At 45.7% G+C, this 20,884-nt stretch overlaps 1 protein-coding gene across 12 annotated transcripts in view; it reads right to left on the minus strand.

The window, feature by feature from the left end:
• Nucleotides 1–20,884, minus strand: part of ATXN7L1 (ataxin 7 like 1) — a 235,901-nt gene that overhangs the window by 150,269 nt on the left and 64,748 nt on the right. For all 12 annotated transcript variants that reach the window (XR_013765528.1, XR_013765532.1, XR_013765533.1 and 9 more), the window contains one exon: nucleotides 5,699–5,803. Coding sequence is in view for 7 of the 12 variants with exons in the window: in XM_079149996.1 (XP_079006122.1) it covers nucleotides 5,699–5,803 (105 nt within the window). In the remaining 5 variants the exon portion in view is untranslated. The remainder of the gene's footprint in view (nucleotides 1–5,698; nucleotides 5,804–20,884) is intronic.

Consider the following 20,884-nt stretch of genomic DNA (forward strand, 5'->3'; position numbering starts at 1 on the left):
AGAGGTTAGGACCCACCACAGCACTGACCACCAGAGGGACAGTCACAAAGGACTCCTCTCACTCCATAGTACTGCAGGTGAAAATTCTTTGGAAGAGATTTTAGTATGAATCTCTAAAACTCATCACTTGGTTAATGATAGCATTTTTTCTTAAAGTAAACCTTGTTCTACCATTGTGCTTTCCATATGCAAGCAAGATCCTTTAATTATCCTGAAGACCTTAGGAGATAAACTATGACCCTGTTTTAAGAATTAAGAAATGAAAGCACAGAAAGACAAAGTAACCTCTCCCAGGACACACAGCTAATCAGGGATAGAACTGGAATTTGAAATGAAGCAGATTGAGCCTAGAGTGGCTGCACTCAACCAATAGACCCTTCTACATCTTGGGAGGACAATCTGGGATAGAGAGAGATGCCTGCTGAATGGCATCAGCCTTCCAAGGGGATGCTTTTAATTTTCTTTTTTCCTAAAACTATCCTGACCCTATCAATTCACCTAAGGAAATCTAGTAACAAAGGGATCCCTCTAGAGCCTAGATTTTCTGGGTGGGGGTTTGAAAAGTATCTAAAAGGCCCTTGGCACAGACTTAGAAGCAGACTCAAGAAGGCTACACAGGTGGGGTGCCAGGGGCATGGCTCTCAGAGAGCCTCCACCCCATGCCAACAACAGGGCTTCCAAGCAGTGGCTATGTTTGCTTTCTGTCTGGGACATCAGCTTTGGCAGTGTCAGGAGTAGGACTGTGGCCAGAGCTGGTAGGGGGTGTCACAGCACCCCTGTAAAGCACCATGACAGAGGCTGGATGGACCTTGGCAGAGAACCCAGAGAGACACTCAAGCTTCATGGCATTTCCGAAGGAGCTGACATTCTCTAATGTAAACCACTATCTGCTAGGCCAAATCCTTGGGGCTCCCGGCAGATGTGATCACGTTCAGGCTGACAATTCTTGCCTCTAAGAGTGTGGGAAGCTAAAGATGAATCAGCCGTGAAAGTCCGCAGGTTGACCTGAGTGCACATCCCCTGAGATGGGCAAGGAACGAACACAGGAGGCACTGGACTAAATTGGTTTTCCCATTTTTCATAAGAGACTTTCGACTTAATAAAAAATAGCCACAGTTTATTGACAATAATAGCTCCTCTTTCTTTATTTCCTTACCATGTGCCAGAAAACTATACATGCTTCTTCTCAAGTAACTCCACAAGGCAGGCACCGGCATGCTCATGTTATGGATGAGCAAGAGGAGGCTCAGAAAGGTCACAGCATCAGCCCAAGTTTACATCACTAGAAAATTTCCGTCAGGATCCTAACCCGGGTCTGTTTGACTCCAAAATTCATGATTTCTCTGTGATGGTATCCTGTTTTTCACAATGCTACCATGACTTGTGATAGAAGAAGAAATATACATTTGGTCTTTGTCCCCAGTTCCTGACAAAGAACAGCTAAACCCTTATAATTTCATGAGTCTTGGCCTGAGGGGTGCATCTGTTTTTGTATTTGGTTTTGGTTCCCAGTTTCTGGACACTGAGCTTTGAGGACCTTTGGAATCTCTGGAGTGAGTTTCCGTAGGACAGTGAGAAGACGGGTGGTTAGGTCCCCAGAGAGTTTTAAGGTGAGGTTGGAGATTGAGTTTATCACCAGTGGCCAGTATTTTAATCAATTATGCCTATGTAACCTTCAAAAAGCCCCTCAACAACAGAGTTCAGAGAGATTCCAGTTTGGTGAATGCATCCACGTGTTGTGGGGGGAGCACCTCAACTCTATGGGACCCTTTTGTTCCTTGCCTTATGTGTCTCTGACTCTTCATTTGCATCCTTTATAATAAACCGGTAAATGTAAGGAAAATGTTTCCCTGAGTTCTGTGAGTAATTATAGAAAGCTATTAAACCTGCCAAGGGGTTTGTGGGAATCCCTAGCAATGGTCAAGTTAGACAGCAGTGTGGGTAATCTGTGACTCATCTGTTGTAACTGGCATCTGAAGCAGGAGGCAGTTTTGTGGGACTGAGCCTTTAACCTGTAGCATCTGCACTAACTCTGGGTAGTTAGTGTCAGAATCGAATTACATTGTAGGACACCCAGTTGGTGTCCACAGAGAATGGCTTGGTGTGGAAAGCCCACATATTTGGTGTCAGAAGTGTGGAGCAAGAAACAATTTTTCTTTAACCGCACAACTGCCACCTCCCCCACCTCAATTTAGCTCGAATGGCCAGAGCACCGAGATCCTGAACGCTGTCATGCCCCTGTGATGAACTCATTCTCAGGGTGCTGGGAGTACAGAACTGAAATGGAATATCCTGGTGCTGAAAGCAGAGACAGTCCATAGACAATCGCGTGGCAGAAGGCAGCAAGTGGCACAGGAGGTCAGAGCTCTATGGATATCAAGAGAGAAGAATCCCATCCAGTTGGGGGTGATGTGAGCAGGCCTCCCATCAGTCCGGCTGTTCCAACAACCTTGCCAGGCAGGCTGGCTAGCCCATTTTACAGATGAGCAAACCAAGGTGGAGAAGATGAGGCGACCTGTCTAAGGTCACAAAGAGGGGCAGTCCTGTGAGCACTCTGTCTGACTCCAAAGCCTGTCATCTCCATGACATCAACAAACGTCAAGAGATGCTCTATAGAGCCCTGACAGTGGGGCTTGGGGGAAGTGGGAGGAAGGTGAGGTGGGTTGGGCTTGAGCCCCTGCCCCAGTTAAACTGCCCACACCTCTGCTTTCCATATTTGTGTATAGAGATTGGCGGTGAGGATGACGACCAAGCCGCTGTTGTGAAGCTGCATATGAAAGAAATCAGGCCCTGCACCCATCCAGATTTCAGGCCCCGGGACAAGACACCAAATATCCTGAGCCCGAGCTTCCTCAACTTCAAAATGGGTATCAATTCATATCTACTTCATGGGGCTGCTACATGCTCAGAGATATGGAAAGTACTTGGCATAGTGCCTGGCCCTTATCACACTAGAATTCTTACTAACTCGAAGAAAAGAGCAAGGTACATCATATAAGGCAAAACGGCAGAAAAAGACTGTTATGGAGTGAAAGCTTTCATCCCCCCAAATTCGTATGTTGAAATTTTGTCCCCCAATGTGATGGAGGTGGGCTTGAGAGGCAGTTATGTAATGAAAGGGGTCATTGTCTTTAAAACTCGGGTCCCAGAGAGCTCTCTCATCTTCTTTCTGCTACATGAGGATTCAGTAAGTAGGTGGCCATCTGCAACTCAGAAAATGGCCCTCACCAGAATCCTATCATGTGGGCACCCTGACCTCAGATTTCCAGCCTCCACAGCTGCAAGAAACAAATTTCTGTTGTTTATAAGCATCCACCTGTGATATTCTGTCATAGCAGCCTAGAGTAATCATGAAATTATAGGAGCATTTCTTAGACAAACTAAAAAATACTCCCCTGAAGAGTTGCCATGGTTCTGAGCTCTGCCTTGCATTCTCTTACAGTCCTGATAAATATGGGTCTTGGATTATTGGTACACACACCTGGAAGATGAGAGAGGCTTCAGTGCCTCAATTTGCTGAGCTGTGGTTATGTCCCCATTGCTGCCTGTCAGCTGGCTCAGCAAGAAACTCAATGGAGACCAGGCTTCTAGTGATGAAGTTAGTAACCCCAAAGCCCCAAACTAATTTTCTGCCACTGCTCAGAGCAGGGGGCCACAATGCCATTTGCTGTCCCCTAAGCTGAGTCTTGGTTCTTGCACCAAAAGCCCTAGGACAGAAGGAGGCACGTGAATCAGCCACACCAAGTCCTAGAGACTCCTCTGCTAGCCAGATGGGGTTTTGCCCATAGGCAGTTCTGCAGGGCAGGGGGATCCCAGGTCCCTTTTAGGATCCTTCTATCAAAGACTGCTGGCAAACTAAGTTCCCAGGGAAGGTTTGGAAGGCTTCCAGTAGATGGCAAGCTAGGGCCAGGGTTTTCACTTGTTTTGTTCACTGCTGCACCCCAGGGCCTGGAGTGGCAGCACCGTCCTGTGAGTGAGTGCACTGTGACCATGTTCAGGATGAGGTCCTGGCTGCACCATGAGGCATAAAGAGGCAACTGATCAGGAGCTCCCAGGCCATTCACAGAGCCACTGGTGGGGTGGGAACTTTTCCCCACTGCTCAGGTTTTGATACCCCACTTGCCACTTCAGCTGGAGGCACCACCACCGGGCCCCCTGACCATTTCCCTTCAGAAAGGTTTGACCCTCTCTCTTCCAGGAGGCAGACAGGGCCATGGGCCACAGAACATTGAGCAAGAAGGTCAACGCATGCTCAGAACATGCCTGCTCCTTCCACAATCCCACTGCCAGAAGTGAAAATGTTAGAAATGGGTATGTCCACAGGAGGTACCTCCTCATGGAAGAGACAAGGAAACCAAAGTCTGGAGACATTAACTAAGCAGCCCAAGGACAGAGCTGGACTCTGTCTCTCAACAGAGCTCTTTGCACAGCACTTTCTAGGGCTCTTTCTCTGCTTTGGCCTGTCAGTCTTCCACTAACCCACAAAAGTGCCCCTTGAGCCTGGTTCTCTTTCTACATGTTACAAGCCGAAATACACCTACGGCATATACACAGAGAGTTTGTATATATGCAGATATATATGGATCATATACATGTGTTCATAAATGGTATTAGTACATACATGAACTATTCTATAGTCCCAAACACATTTAATTCTTTTATCTTATGCCTGTTTATTACAGCAAGATAATTAAAGGGGTGGGGGAAAATCAGAAATCCCCAGTGTAAGAAAGGGGAAATGTGTCATTTGCAAAAGTTCATTCAATATTATAATTGCTTTGGTTTTTTTAAGGTACAATATTGAATGTGCTTCAAAACCTTAACAGTAAAGCTTATGTTCATCAAAAGGGGCTAAGGAATTCATAAAATGTTTGGGAAATACTGCTTTGGGCTTACAGTAAATGACAGCTTTGGCAATCATCTGGTCCAGCTCCCTGTTAAAGACAAGGAGACTTCCTCCCAGTGAGATTAGAGGGATTCTTGTCTAAGGCAAGCTGGCTGCTTATTCTTGCCTGAGGGCAGTGGCCGTGTGGAGTCCAGGGGTTGCTGCTGACCGACTGAAGGAATTTATTACATCAAGGATGCTATGATGCAAAGGGAAAGCGAGTTCCCAGACATAGCTGGATTTATTTTTCCTTTTTTTTTTTTTTTTTTTTTTCTCTTTCCTTTTTTTCTTTTTTTTTTTTTTTTTTTTTTTTTTTTTTTTAAAGGGGGGATCATTAGAAAAAGATAAGTGGGAACTGAGGTTTCATCTGCCATTTCCTGGGGGCAGCATCCAATGACCTATGCACTGGGCCACCTTTGGCTCCAGTCCCCTTTGTAAGTCTGGGAAGCCTCTCTCCAGTTCCTCTTTCAAGAGGAGACAATGCAGGAGCGTGTCCTAAAGCCACTGCTCTCCCTTCCCCTTGGTTACCTGCAGAGACCACCAGGTTGGGCCAATGGTTTCAACCTGGCCTCTTCTACCATGACAAGTTACAGATTTTCTCTCATTTCTTCCCCACTGGACTGAGCATTTCAGCAGGACTACAGTTCCTAAAACAGTTACCCTACAAGCAGAGGCAGCAGCCCCAGGAAGAGTCTACCCACAGCCTTGGGCAAAGACAGACACAGGGCGACCCTGCTGGGGGGGCCAGGGACAGGCGACTGTGCCCGGAGCGGTGGCTGCCCATGCCCCCGCTGGGTGCAGGAGTCCACTTACCGCAGTGTGACTGGAAAACCTGTGGCTTGACGACCTGATTACAGGCACTGCACACTACGAGATAGAAGTCGTCATGTGCTGGATAATGGCCAAATAAGTGCATATCTGTGGGGAAATGAAAACAGTGTTTTTTGAAAAAAGCAATTAAGTCTCAGAAGGCATACAGTTTCCTCTTGGAATTTCTTCAAGGACAGTTTTTCAAACAACACACGCAGAAAGGCAATCATCTTTACTAAAGGAAATGCAGTTTGTCACAGTGTGGCTCCCCAACTCTCAGGGAAGCAACCGCCTCAGAGAAGCCCTCATGGCACCCCTGGAAACGGGCCGAGATGGCTGTTGGTCTGGTCGGCAGTGTCAGAGGCTGCCCCATTACACGCTGGGGGATGAAGCTGGTGGGAGACAGAACCCAGGTCGTAGCTGGAACCCAATGAGGCTCTTTATTTCAGGACTGTGGGGACTTCCCCAAGCCTTTTCCTATTTCAGCAGTGGTCCCTTAGGTGAGTGAGAGGGGAGAACGCGGCAGGAGCTAGCAAGCGGAGTCAACGCGGCCTCAGCAGTCGCCTGATTTTCCCCATCACCTGAGGGAGACACCCAGGCTAAAGGAATCCTGTGAACAAGTGACTCACTTGTTGCCATCATTATCCATGATTCATTTGGTAAATATTTAATGAGTGCCTATGAGTGCCAGGCATCGTGCTAGGTGCCAGGGAGAATTGGGAACATGAATGAGGTCCCTGGTCTCCTGGAGTCTCAGTAGCAGGAGGAAAAACATTATCGACCAAGGTAAGGAATTCGAACCTGATTTTAGGAAGAGTGGGAAGCCACTGAGGGATTTTAAGTGAAGATATGTGGAACATACCAATGAGATATGAATGCATACGTCCACATCAATGTTCCTTGGCTATTATTCAAAATAACCAATAATTGGAAACAATCCGAGTGCCTATCAACTGATAATGGATAAACAAAATGTATCATATATATAAGAGTATACTACTACCCATCCATAAAAAGAAATCAAATACTGACAAATGCCACGACATGGATGAACCCTGAAAACATGACGCTAAGAGAAAGGAGCCACACACAAAGCCACATACTGTACGCTTCCATTTATATGAAGTGTTCGGAACAGGCAAATCTGCACAGACAAAAAGCAGTTAAGCTGCATTGGGCAGGGAGGCCTGGAGGGTCTGGGGGTGAGAACTAAAGGGTGAAGGTCTATTTGGAGGGGTGATGAAAATATTCTGAGATGGACAGTAGCGGTTGTACAACTTTGTGACTACACTGAAAACAATGAACTGTATACTTTAACTGTGCAAACTGTGTGATATACAAATTATATCTCAATAAAGTTGTCACACACAAAAAAGGTCAGTTCTGAGGAACCATGGTCACATCTCCTTGGGTACCACTGTGTGGCAGCAGGACCCTGGAGCAAACGTTCGCCTGCCTCCGGGTGAGCCACCCTGAGGATAGGGTAACCACAACCTCATGGGGTTGATGGAAGAATTCATGACACTGGAGGCACGAAGGTGTCTCTGTCCCAAACCTCCTGGACTTTCTCAGGTTGAGAGTGGAAGTTCCCCGCCAGGTTCCACCTGTGTCTTTAATGAAAACCCTGAACACAGGGAGTTCCCAAACTGTGATCTCAGGCTAGAAGGAAGAGTCAAGGTTCTCAGGAGGTGGGAAGGCTCACTGACAACCCCAGAATACTTTAATGGAGGACCCATGGCTCTGCATTCCCTTCTCAGGGAAGCCCTAGCACTTTGGAGGAAATGGAATTGGTCCACTTATCACACAGTGAGGAGCAGAGACCCAGCTCTCTGGAAGGAGGTCAGCAAATGGGAGTGTGGGACTGGCTGGCCAGGCTGGGGACTTCTCTACCAGTGTGTTCCTCCGGTTTGGGGAGCAGGTGGAGGGAGAGGGGTAGGGATGCAGGCTCAAACGATTTCTACATTGCGGGTCATCCCAGGTGAGTGTGGCCCGTTACTTACTCCTCTTGAGGGCTCATCTGTTTCCACTTGTACTTATGTTTCCACCGTCTGCCTGGGCGTTATGCAGGGGAGCATTATTAGTCAGTCCCCGGGAGGTGGGAGGCCCATAGGAAGAGAGGCTGAAATACCCAGAACTGTGATAATGGTGAGGATGTGGGCACTGGGCCCACCAGGTGCAGGCCAGAGCTCTAGAAGCCCTGGGGGAGCCAGGACCCTTACTTTAGAGCCTCATAGCAGGGACACGACCCCTCTGGAGCCTTAACTGCTGGTAACACTCTGGCTTCACTTTTCTTTGCAAGTTATTTTTACAAAATATATTCATTTTTTAAATAACAGAAACAATCCATGCTCTTTGAAGATACATTTGAAAAATACAGAAAAGTCAGAAGACTTTTAAAAAAATTACTGGCAACCTGTATTAACACTTTACATCCCATTTAGATTTAAAGTCACATTTTCTACTCAGGAACATGCAAAACCAGGAACTGGCTAGGGCTAAGACTTACTTATTTGTTCAATAGGAATTTATTGAGCTGTCTTGTATCCCTTCTGCAAGAGGTAAGCTATGAAGGAATAAAATTCATTGATTAAAAATTTAAAGAATCCACCCAAACCAAGCATTATCACAAATGTCTTAAGCATCATTTTTTTTTTTTGTTTGTTTGTTTGTTTTGTTTTGTTTCAGTGCTGGGGATCAAACCCAGGGCCTTGGGCATGCTAGGCAAGGACTCCACCACAAGCTCCACCCTAGCTTGAGCACCTACTTGTGGGCCAGAGTCTGAACTGAGTGCCGGGAGGCTGAAACCAGATGCTACAAGGTGTGGGATTGGGTCTCTGCCCCTTGGTTGTATGTGCCTGATGATCCACTGGGGGCCTGTCAGGAGCCATCTAATGTCCCATTCTTCTGTATTCTCCAGAGATCTGCAGAGCCCATGTGTCCCCACATGCACACCCAGTTGCTGTGTTACCGGGTTCTAGGTCAAGGTTAGGCTAGTTGGAGATGTGGCCACCTGGGCCTGTGTTCCCCTCAAGCCCTTTGCTTACTGGGACTTTTCCTGTTTACCTCTAAGGCAGTTTCAACCTTACACTTGTCTGCTTGATTCTTGCTGGGTGAACTGATCTTAGAATCTCCTCTACAGGTTCCCCAAGGTCTGGGAGCCCAGCAGATGGGGAGCAAGGTAAGGGCTCTTGGCTCCCGGAAGACCCCCACCTCACATGGTTGGCTGTTCAAGATCATTGCGCTGTTCCATTAGATTATTATGGGCTGGGGATGAAAGAGAGATGAAAATGAATATGCCAGGCACAATGCTGGCACTCAATATTGTCCCTCTTCCTTAAGTTGTCCCCTAAGTAAAACACTGAGTGTACAGCAGTGTGCTGAAGTGGGCTTCTACCAGCCTGTGGGAGCCACTTGTGCATATGTCTTCCCAACTCCACATTCAGTGTTGTCATGGTGGTGCCTTGAAATCAGCCATGGTGGGAGTATTTACACCATGGAAATGGGCAAGCACTATGAGTCTTTTCTTTGGAGAGCTGGTGGTTAAATTTTTACCAGTGCAACACGAAACACAGATGGGCAAAAAGTGAAGAAAAGTGAAACCACCTGTAATGCCACAACCTGGCCATAACCACAGTGGACATGTTACCATAGGCTGGGGTTTGTGATATGATACCACCTTGGTTACTCTTCCTAATTAACCTTGGTTACTCTTTCTAATTAACCTATGATGTCAACACCTCTGCTTTCCAGGTACGAGAGTGAAGGTAAAGTCATTTGCAAGAGATCCTGTGGTAGTGATTTGTACTGCAGGATGAGATTACAGGGCATCAACTCCAAAGTTAGTGTTCCTTCCTTGGCAAAATGCTGTTTCTTTAATCACAGAGCAAGATCCCTTTTCACAGGTGAAGAAGCCAGTTTGAAAGGTGCTGGGAGTTGAATATGTTTGTCCTCTCTGAAACTCATTGAAATTTGATTGCCACTGCGGCCATGTTGGGAGGTGGGCCTTTAATAGGTGATTAAATCTTTAAGAAGGATTAATGCCTTTCTCATGGGAGTGGATTCCTTCTAGTAAAAGAAAGTTGTTTTAAACTGAGTCTGCCCTCATGCTTTCCCTTTTCCACGTGCTACACCTTGCCTTTCCACTTTTACACTGTTATGATGTCATAGGAGGCTCATGCCAGTTGGACTGCCAGCCTAGAACTGTGAGCTGAAATAAAATTTCCATTATAAATTAGTCTCAGGTAGTCTGTTTTAGCAACAGAAGATGGACTCAGGCAAAAGGATTGTTGGAATGATTAATGGGTTATCCTAAGGCTCCTAAGACTAATGAGTGGGCAGCATATACAGAGTCGATACTCTGAATAAGGGCTGATTCATGTCCTGGGCAGGACAGCACAAGATTTCATCACAATATGCAGGATGGCATGCAATTTAAAATGTATCAGTTGTTTATTTCTGGAATTTTCCATTTCCAACTATAGTTGACTGTAGATAACTGAAACCCTGGAAAGAAAAAAACCTTAGAAAAGGAGGACTACTGTATTTATACTACAGAAATCAGCATCCACTACAAATAGGACTTCTATCCTTGGAGAACTAACTGGTCTAAGACTTTTGCCAGGACACTAGTGTCCAGCACTCACCCTGGTATTGCTTTTCCCTGGCTATTTCCCCAGACTACACAATGGATATGTTTACATTATATACATCATCCACCACACAAGGACATGGACAGGTTTTTGTGAACTTGAGAGCAAATCATTATATTCATATAAAATTATGGTTATGGCATCAATAATTAACTCAAGAACTCATACACAGCAGACCCAGGTAAACATGTTGATCATTTCTTGTGTCAAATGAGCACACACAGCTACAAGTTTTTCATAGGGGAAGCGTGGGGTGGTAAAGTTACTGGAGTTCTTTCCAATGTCTGCTGACTTAACACTTACTTGTTATGGGGTTTTCATGGAAAAGAGTCACAGATAAAGCTCATGGTATGAGATCAATGCTGTTTACAAATGTATCACCTACAGGATATTCTCTCCATGTCTCTTTATTAAAGCAAGTAGCCCGTTACTTCCCTAATCTAGCTTCTGGGACAGTTCTCACTTGTGGGGGAGTTGACTACATTCATGTTATCACAGTAGCCTGGCACACCTGGCCTGCTTCCCAACACACTTAAGGTCCCCCAAGCCTCTGTCTGGCTCTCCCTGCCTCCCCTCCCCCGGACCCCACCCTCCCAGATGGCAGAGGATGGAAGGAGGGGACAGAACTCAGCAGTGATGATGTAAAGAGACACAAAGTTTGGGACAATAGAATGGTTTTTATGAAAGTGCAGTAATAACTCTGATTTCCCAATGTAGTTGATAAACTCTAAAGTTGATACTAAAAAAGAAATTGGCAGGATGGGAGTAACATTTTATTCAAGATAAACAGCTTTCTAAGGAGAATTATTTTGCCCAGCAAAGTCATGTGCGTGTAAATTTTGTTTATATCCAGCGTTCCCTCTTGACAAGGGTGCAGTTCAGGAAAGGGCAGGGCGACAGCTCCAATTCGCTATTTGTACAGGACTTGTTTCCAAAATGGGAAGACAGCTGGTTTTGTGGATTCATGATCAAACTAGACACTGTGCACTTTTGAATTTGCCCCTGGACACCTTCCAAAGCTTGAGACTTTGACATTATGAAGCAACAACTGGAGAGAGCTTGAAAGATGAAAACCTCAAGAAAGTGCGGGGAAGGGTTGATCCCTTCCTCCTGCAAGTGGGAATCCTGAGAGCGGCACAGAGAAGCGGGATGAAGCCGACTGCGCTTTGAAGGCGGTCGAACAGCTTATCGGCAATCGAAGCTACCTGTGCTCGCCAGAGAAAGTCCCGCAGCGGGACACAGAAGACAGCAAAACAGACAACCCTGGCTTTTCACTTCTTGGAAAAAAATAGCAAGGTCTTGAAAAATGACATTAGCTTTCCCCAAAAGTCTCTTCCAGGGTTGTGAGACCACCTCCATCACTTCAGGAATCAGAAAAAATCTTAAGGCAGCATATGCTATAATATTGTGCATTTTGAAAATATAAATTCATTTCATTTTAAAAGTATGCTTTTCTTTTTAATGTATTCTTTAAAATTGTGATTTAAAAAATGGAATTGTATTATGTTAATTTCAACACACCAAGGCCTTTTTAGGCAGATGTGACCCTGCCTAAAAAGCTCCTTGGGAGACAACTACACTCACACAGATCTTCATAGGACCCAAGGATGACAGCCACGTGATATGGCCAGAGGGCTGGGTGCCACTGGACTTCCTTGGAAAACTATCAGAAAGACATGCTGATAGCTGACAGTGTTCGATTTGTGGGCTTCCACTTACATGGACTCAGACAGGCCAACTTATTCGGAAGAACAGTCACTGTGGTTCAAGGACACATATGACTGACTATAAGCTGATTCAAATCAGGACACAGAGCTTCTGAGCCTAAGAGACTTTCTTTCCCCCATCCATCTTCATATGCTCATCATACAATTTTTATTAATTTTCTTTTGCTAGTGGAATTTCTGGTTGTATTTTAATCATTTATGCCACATGAAAAGCTGGAAGGGATATACAAAAATGTTTCTCCTTTGCTGTGACAGAATGATTTTGTTTGTTTCCCAACTCCCAAATCTCCTTAAAGTCATAAAACAAATCAGGATCTTAAAATGACCTTGGACTTGGCATCTCCCATTACCCCAGCAGAATGTCCAACTCCCCTCTAGAAAGATATGGCTGCTTTCTAGTTTTCAGATCTCTGAAAACCAAGGGACCGACTGGGCTTCAAAATGGTGAAATGTGGAAAGGGAACCTGGAACCAGGACCAGAAAGCAAACAGCAGCAGTGGCTCTGTAGCCTCAGGAAGGGCCTCTTGCAGACACAGGTTGGGGAGCCAGGCTCCTCTTTACAAGCCAAAGTTGCCCTCCTCTCCTTGCTATGGCTGGGCTGGGAGGTACCTCTTGCCTGGCTGGCAGGCAGGTCCTGGCAAACAAAGGAGACAGGTGGAAGTTCTCCGTAAGGCTGCACGAACTGCTCTTCTGGACCCCCAACCATCCAATTCAACCACACAAGACAGCCTAATGCTCCCCTTCTTCCAAAGGATTTTTAGAGACTCAAGGTGTAAGGAGGCCAGGGGGCTGCGCTGGGTCTCTAGGATGCTTCCCAGGCCTCAGCCCTCAATCAGTCATAGGCCAGAGTTTAGAACAAAACCTTTTGAGAGACGGGCCTTAAAAATGCAATGCCTGATTGTTGGGCCATGGAGTTGGCGGCACTGAGTTCAAGTCCTGACCCTGCCACTTGGCATGATAATCCTCTTGAAGCCTGTTTCCTCATCTGGACTTGAACAACATATTTGTGAAAGGACTGGCATATAATAAGGATGTAAAAAATAGAACATAGCATCAATGTCCTTTTTGTCTCTTGAACTCGGCTGACCGCCCTCTGAGAAGCCCTCCCCTTCTTCCCTCCTGATGCACCCTCACTCAGCACAGTGGATGTGGCTTTCCTGAGTGCCTGGTGCACGCCTCGGCTCTCACCAGACTGGGATCTCCTGGACAGGAATTATGACCTATCACCCTTCATGTCTCCCTAGCCAAACAGTCTGGCACACGGTAGCTGCTTGATAATGTCAATACACTAACTGGGCCGAATTTCTAAGAAGTTGATTTATTTTCCACACTCCTTCATTTTCTCTTCTCTCAAAGAGGGAAGCAGTAAATGATAATAAACTGCCCTGATATCCATCCTGTTATCTAAATTATGAGGTCAATAGTTGTATCTGTTTATTCACTTTTTGAGTTGCTTAGAAGACAAGTGCTATGTGGATCTAAGTAGGAGGCAAGTTCCAGGTGGGCCATGCTAGTGAAGAAGCGTCTTCTTCCTTTCCCCACCATGCCAAGTGTGTGGAGGCCGGCTCCTTCCTCCAATGGCAAAGACAGCTACTCCCTGCTCCCAACACCAGGATAGGCCCCTCAGAGTTGGCATTTGGGGTGGCATTTGGGATGCTCTCCCTCTGATTTCATTTCCTATTTACTTGTTCTGGGCTCCTTTACATCAAGGCTGTGTGTCTTCCAGGGCCTGGGAGATCTAGACTTCTCCCACCCTTCTCTCCTCAGCTTCTTCCCAACTCACACTGGGTCAGCACACAGTGAGCTCAGTCCAGGGCATACGGTGGCAACCTGAGCCCAGCCTCGCAGAGGATATGAATGGCTGGCTGGACAGCAATGACCTTGGTAGCAAAGAAAATAATTTTGCAAAGGGTTTCCCTTTTCCTATGCCTGGCTTAGGTAACAACGTCAATAATTTGTTCCTAAAAATGTGCCTGTGGATATAAAACTGACCCTGACTCTCAATAGCTGCAGGTACACCCAGGCTTCTCCCCACCTACTCACACCCACCCTTGTCTATCATGACAGCCAGGCTGGCTGGTAGGTCCTGCTGGCTGGTAAGTCCTGGCTTGACATCTCAGGACAGATGAAGCGCATGTCACCACTTTGGCAGGTTGCTGAGTCCTGGTAAGGTATTCTGGCCAAAGCTAGTGTTATTGCAAGGGTTGCTTGGGTTTAGAGATCAGCTGTGAACAGGACAGCTCAATTTCCCCCTTATCAATTGGGCCCTAGGGTCTGGGTACAGTGTGAAGGACAAGGATGGGCACAGCACATTCAACCAAGGATCTGTCAACAAATACTGTACAGTTCACTCTGACTCAGTTAGAGAAAGAAGCATCCATCTATTGGGGGAAGTTCTAGTCCCTTGCTCCTTGCTTTTAGGCTGAGTGGCACTTCAAGAGAAGATCAGAAGAGAGGACTATGAAAGCTTAGGAATGGTTATATGTCAGCACCAGACTCCCTTCCCTCCCAGGTTCTTCTACCTGACTCATTTAAATGTTTAAATATTCATTTAAACCTTTATGCTCATATTTCTTTTAACTTGAAGATACCAGTTGAGACCTGTATTTCCACAAAATCACTAGGCCTCCTCTGGTCATTTTTTCTCAACTCTTCTTCCATAAGTATTGCTTTGTCTTTTTTTTTTTTTTTTTTTTTTTTTTTTTTTTTTTGCCTTTTCCTGCCATAATCCTCCCTTGTCAGAGAAATTTAAGTGCTTGTCTATATAAGGCCAGTTTCCAGTTGATTCCAGGTGACCCTTTCCACATCCATCCTGGGGCATCTCTTGGGTTCAGGTTGGGTCTCCTGGCATAGTCTTTGATGCCATTTCTTCTCCTACTCTACCCTCCCCAAGAAAGATTTTTTTTTTTCTTTTGGTACCAGGAATTGAACTCAGGGGTACTCGACCACTGAGCCACAACCCCAGTTCTATTTTGTATTTTATTTAGAGATAGGCTCTCACTGAGTTGCTTAGCACCTCTCTTTTGGCAAGGCTGGCTTTGAACTTGTGATCCTCCTGCCTCAGCCTCCCAACATGCTGGGATTACAGGCGTGCATCACTGTGCCCAGCCCCAAGAAAGATCTTGATGAGGTAGAGGTGGGAGCCGTATTCAGGAAGGAAAGCATTGGTCTGAGAACATGGAAGTGATGATCCTCATATGATATTTTTCCTTACATAACAAGATAGACTATGGTCTCTTATAGTTTGAATGTGTCACTTAAAGTTCAGGTGTTGGAAACTTAATCCTCAACACACGTGTTGTGAAGTGGGGCCTTCTTTAAGAGGTGATTAGGTCATGAGGGAAGAGAATGAATGTTATCACAGGAGTGGGTTAGTTATTGCAAGAGTAAGTTCCTGATAAAAGGATGAGTTTGGCCCCATCACATCCCTCTCTCCTTCCCTGTTGTTATGGTTTGGATCTGGAATATTCCCCAAGGCTCATGTGTTGAAGACTTGGTCCCCAATGCAGCAATGTTCAGAGGTGGGGCTTTAGGAAGTGATTAAATCAAGGTCTGCTCATCAATGGATTAATCCATTGATGGATTCTTAGCTGAATGGACTATTGGGAGGTCATGGAAACTGTAGGATGTGGGACCTACTTGAAGGGAGTGCCCTTGGGAATTATATCTTGTCCCCAGACCCCCTTACCTCTCTCTCATTCTCTGTTCCCTTGCTGTCATGAGGCAAGCAGCTTTGCTCTGCCATGCCCTTCTGCTATGATGTTCTGCCTCACCTCAGGCCCAGAGCAATGGAGCCAGTTGACCACGGACAGAAACCCCTGAGATTGTGAGCCAAAAATGATTCTTTCCTCCTCTAAGTTGATTTTCTCAGGTATTTTTGTTGTAGTGATGAAAAGTTAACTAATACTCCTCCTCACCCCTCAACTGCATGGGCTCTGCTGTCCTTTCACCCTTCTACCATGTTATTACCCAGCAAGATTCTCCCTCATCCTTGGGATTTCCCAGTCCTCATAACTCTAAGAAATAAATTTCTTTATTTTATAAATCACCCTGTCTGTGATATAATAGCAGGAAATGCACTAAGATATGGTCAAAGAGAATTTTCAGGCTGAACATGAAAGTGCATTTAGAACACCTTAAGTGGGCTAAGGGGAAATCAATGGAAACATCTCCTTTCATATCTTTTCACATAGGACAGTCCAACTTCTTACTGTGGCATCCTGACTGAGACTTGAGGATGGACTGATTGAACCTTCAAGTTCCTTTCCAGCTCTGCAGTTAGGTGACTGGTTCAACAGAAAGTGTGTCAGGAGAAGATGAGGGAGGAAGAAGATGGGGAAAGGAAGATGCCACATCCATGCTGCAGAGGAAATCACTGGAAAAAGCAAATGAACAGAACACTGGAGTGGCCCACTCTTAAGAGGAGTTAGTGAAGACTACCTATCTGTCCATCCTACCATTGTTCTAGTACAGAAAGTCTCATATCATTTAAACACCCTGGTTCTGAAGATTGAGCTTGGTCTCTGTTTTGCTGTTACACTAAATGCTACATTTCTGGGTGACGAGTGATGGCATAAATAAATGAATAAATATTTTGAAACAAGAGGGAAAAAAGAAGCTTACCCAACAGCAAGAAGTGTCAGTTGGTTTTCAAGGGCTGCATTATAAGCTGCACGAGAGCAAGCACTGAGCCTCAAGTGTGTCTTCATTTCCTCTAGTGTACCACAGCTCCATCTATGCATTAGATGCTAAGTGGAGTATGAACTGAAGTTTTCCTTGTAGGCAACTAAATCCAGAGTTCTGACACCTGAATAGATTTTTCACTTAAAAAAAAAAAAAAAAAAGTCTGCTCCAGGGTATACTAAAGAACTTTGTGTCTGCCATATTGCTTCTTTCAATTCATATGCTGAGAGGCTTGTATTCCAACCAGAGTGTGTCCAGGGCAAAGGAGGGATTGTGTGGTTGGTTGTTTGGGAGAGTCAAACTCATGTCATTTTGAGAACTTTCAAAGTCCTGCTAAGACTAGAACAATTATGAAAGAAGTAGTCCTAAACAAGTCTTCTGACACTGCTTAGAGATTTTAATTTAGAAAGGGGCTGCATGGCCTCAGGAGGAACCAGACAATATCCATCCACCACACAGACAGATGCAACACTTGTTCCAACATAGCAATTTGAGAGATTTCTCGGATGATATGCTGCAGGAACGTGGTAAAAACAGAGTCCGTGAAGAAGCCTCTCCTGAGTGCCTCAAGTATATAAAGGTCTGAGAAGTGGCCATCACAGTGACACTTTCACAGCAAGCCTCAGCTATCAAGCGATTGCTGGTGATGCCATCCAGACCATGTGAAGGAGATTGGTAGCCACCTGATAAGAAAATGTGCTACTCAGAAAATCCTGTCCCTGACCCCTGCCATATTTCATATACACCAATCCCTGTTCAGTGGTAGATTTATATCAGGGTTCTGTCTGTAAGGGAAAGATGAAGAAAAGGTACTCTGATCAGAATCCATGAAACTGATAGCCAGGAATGATGGGCCCTCACACAGTCTTTGAGTCCCATGGCAGTGGTGAGTTGATTTTCTAATAGAAGGTTCAGGGCAAGAGACCACTGACGCCATGGCACTTGAGAGTGTCTCTGAGCATAAAGCAGAAGTTGGCTCTGGCTGTGATTTATCCATAACCCACAAAAGGACTGCAGAATTTCCCCAGCAGAGGGCCATTAGCCAGGGGCCCTGGAACCCCACAAGTGCCCTTCAAGATTACGATGATCACCAGAACAGGCTGCCAGGGCTCAGAAGTAAAAGTGCCATTCATTTGGCTCCATCAAAAGAAGTGTGTCCATTCTTAGAGCCAGAGGACAGTGGAAAGGGACTACATAATGTCCCTGAATCAGGGTGCAAAGCACTCAGGCCACTGGGAGAGCCAGATGACAGGAAGCTGTTGATAGCTATCCCAAGCTTTCTCCCAGGAACAGGGTGCTCACAAGGTGAGCCAGAGCCACTCCAGTTGGACCAGGCTTCTTGCCAGTGGTTATGAAGGACAGAAACAAACCTCAGCTCGAAGAGAACAAAAAGAGGCGCTTGAGCATCTGGTCACATCCAGGCTCCTCAACCCCCAGTCTGATGGCGCCGGTGCTTACAGCTGCCACCTTCTGAGCACAGAGGCCCGGGAAGAAAAAGCCACTATGGAGAAAGAAGGTTACAAAAAGCTGTTTTAAGGTAATGGAAAAGAAGATCGATCAGCTGGAGGAGAAAAATCACAACATCTTCAGTCACAAATCAAGCATGAAACTAGTTACCTGCCAAGGAGAGAAGGGAGATTCTTAGCGGGGTTCACGAGCTCTGGGATCTGGCCTCAGGCCCTGGGACCTCAGGTTCAGCACCTACCAAATCTCTCCCTGCTATGGCCCCTCCTTTGGCCTTCCCTCTGGGCTGCTGAAATCCTACACAGGCTTCAAGGGCCTACTCCTGTGCATCCTCCTCCAGGGAGCCTGTGATCCTACAGAGACTACTAACCCTTTCCCTGCACTCGCCCGGTCCTTCCACCTTGCCGCCACTCTTAGCCCACTCTATGTGGTGTTTAAAGACTGTGGTGGCTACGTCTGTCTTCCCCATTTGTACACTAATGTTTTATTTACAGACTCAGACATTTAACAGTCAAAAATGAAGACTGCCAGAAACATGCTCAAATGTTCAAGAGTGTCAGTGAATCAAAGCTGCCTTATGTTACCTAATGAACTGTCCAGGAGCCTCAGCTGGGCAGGTGTGGGTGAAGGAAGGAGTGACAAACTCCCACTCTGTCTCTAGCTGCCTCTGCAGCACAGGGCAAGCCACAGGACCTCTCTGCACCTACTTTTCCTCTTCTGGAAAACAGCAGGCACACTTTCTCCATAAGGTTGCTGCTAGGATTAAATAAGACACTTTATGCCAGTGCCGGCATTTCACAGACACTCAATTAAATGCCCATGAAATTGAACTGAACTTCAGCCTGAAATAGCTTGGCCAAAAGCCAAAGACCCTCAGAGGAACACTATTTTATAGAAGCAGCAGAGTGTCATGCTTAGAATGCAGCTCCTGGAGTCAGACAGACTGGATTTGAATCCTGGCACCACCTCCTTGGGAAATTTCTGTGGGCCTCAGTTTCATCATGTGCAAAATGGGGATGGTAATAACAGAGCCACTGTTAGGATGAGCTGGGGTAACGTGTCTGTTGTCTGGTGTTTGGGATGCTCTCAATAGATATGAATTAGGATCATAATTTGCATAGCGGGACTTTAAAAAAATAGCCCTGTCTGCCTAGGGCAAAACAAGGAGTATTGAGTATAAAGTCACTGTGTTAAAAGTCACTAGACCTCAAGCTCTCAGTCATCCAAGCCACAGAGTAAGTAAACAGTAGATGAGTGTGATTACTACCTGCAATTTGCTTGCCAAATGTAAATGCCTGGACCCCATCCCAGATCTACAACATCAGATTCTTTGCAGGGTAAGGTCTAGTAGGATGCATTTTTAACAAACCCTTCAAAGGATGTGATAACCTCCAAAGCTGTCTAATCATTGTTCTGTCATGACAGTTATTAAAATGGAGACACCTGGTTGTTGGACATGCACTGGTACATCCAGTGTTCGTCTGACAATCTAGACTTCTTAAGATTCTGTTAGCCAATGGGGAGGTGTCCTGTACATGCCAGGTTATCTTTGGGGGTAACCTTAGCAACATGGCTTGGTTTGCCCCTCTTAAGTACCTCTATTCTTTAGATACATGCATTAGAGACCCATAGTTCAATGATGTGCTACAGCTGGCTTGAGTCATTCTCATGAGCCAACTGTGTATCTCTTCCCAACTCCATATTTAGTGCCCTCACATTGGAAGTTTGAAATTGGCATGGTGGCAGTGTTTACACCTTGGAAACTGGCAAACACTACAATCAGAACTTTAAAATTATTTTTCCAGAAAGCCAGTATACGAGCATACCTTTTGTTCTCACCCATAATAAAGTTCTGTGCTGGAATCCAACTCTAAGGAGTTGCCCTATAAGGTCTAGGACATTTGAAACCTTGGATGGTTTAGGATTAGTTAAAGCCTGGATTCCGGGGGGCGGGGGGGGGGGGAAGAGAAGAAGAAAGAAAGAAAGAAAAATAAAAAAACCTACCTAAAATAGAATTCCAGAGATGTCCTGACACTTTAACCCTAGTGGCAAGACTCAAGAAAAAAACCTCCTTTATGCTCTGAGTCATAGCCTAACACCCAGCGCTGGGTGGGCCATCTGGTAAACCACAGTCTCAATACTCAAGCAGAAGGGAGTCAGGGTGTGGATGCTTCAGGCCTGCCTCTCAGTGCCACTAGAAAAACAACCCTGTTCTTCTGAGGGCTGCCTAGTGGCCTTCATACCTCAGGAAACCAACCTATAATGCCTGGGCAGGGCAGAGGTTCTACAATAAATCTCTCGCCTCTGGGTTCAGGGGTGGGGTACTCTAGCTAAGTTTCAGCCCCCATTACCAGCCTGAAGTTCAGACACTCCTAACTGCCTTTCAAAAGGTCACCCATTAAGAGCCCTAAGCCCTGCAGTGGGCACTGCTTCAGCAGATACCGCTGAGGAAAGAAACAGACCTTTCCTTTGAATTTCTCTGCTCAGCAGTCAGGTGAGTCAAAGAGAATTCAATCCAATTTCTCAGTAAATCCTACTATGCTCTGGAAGGACATGGTCTGAAAAATCTATTTTTGTGCTTTTATTTACTTAAGGTCTGCATGCCTGGGGAGCTTTTTCATAGTGCCATCAAACTGCTTCTCGCTTACCAGGAAAAAAAAAAAAAA

This window comes from Sciurus vulgaris (genome assembly GCF_902686455.1).
Source record: "Sciurus vulgaris genome assembly, chromosome: 8".
In the NCBI taxonomy this organism is placed as follows: domain Eukaryota; kingdom Metazoa; phylum Chordata; class Mammalia; order Rodentia; family Sciuridae; genus Sciurus; species Sciurus vulgaris.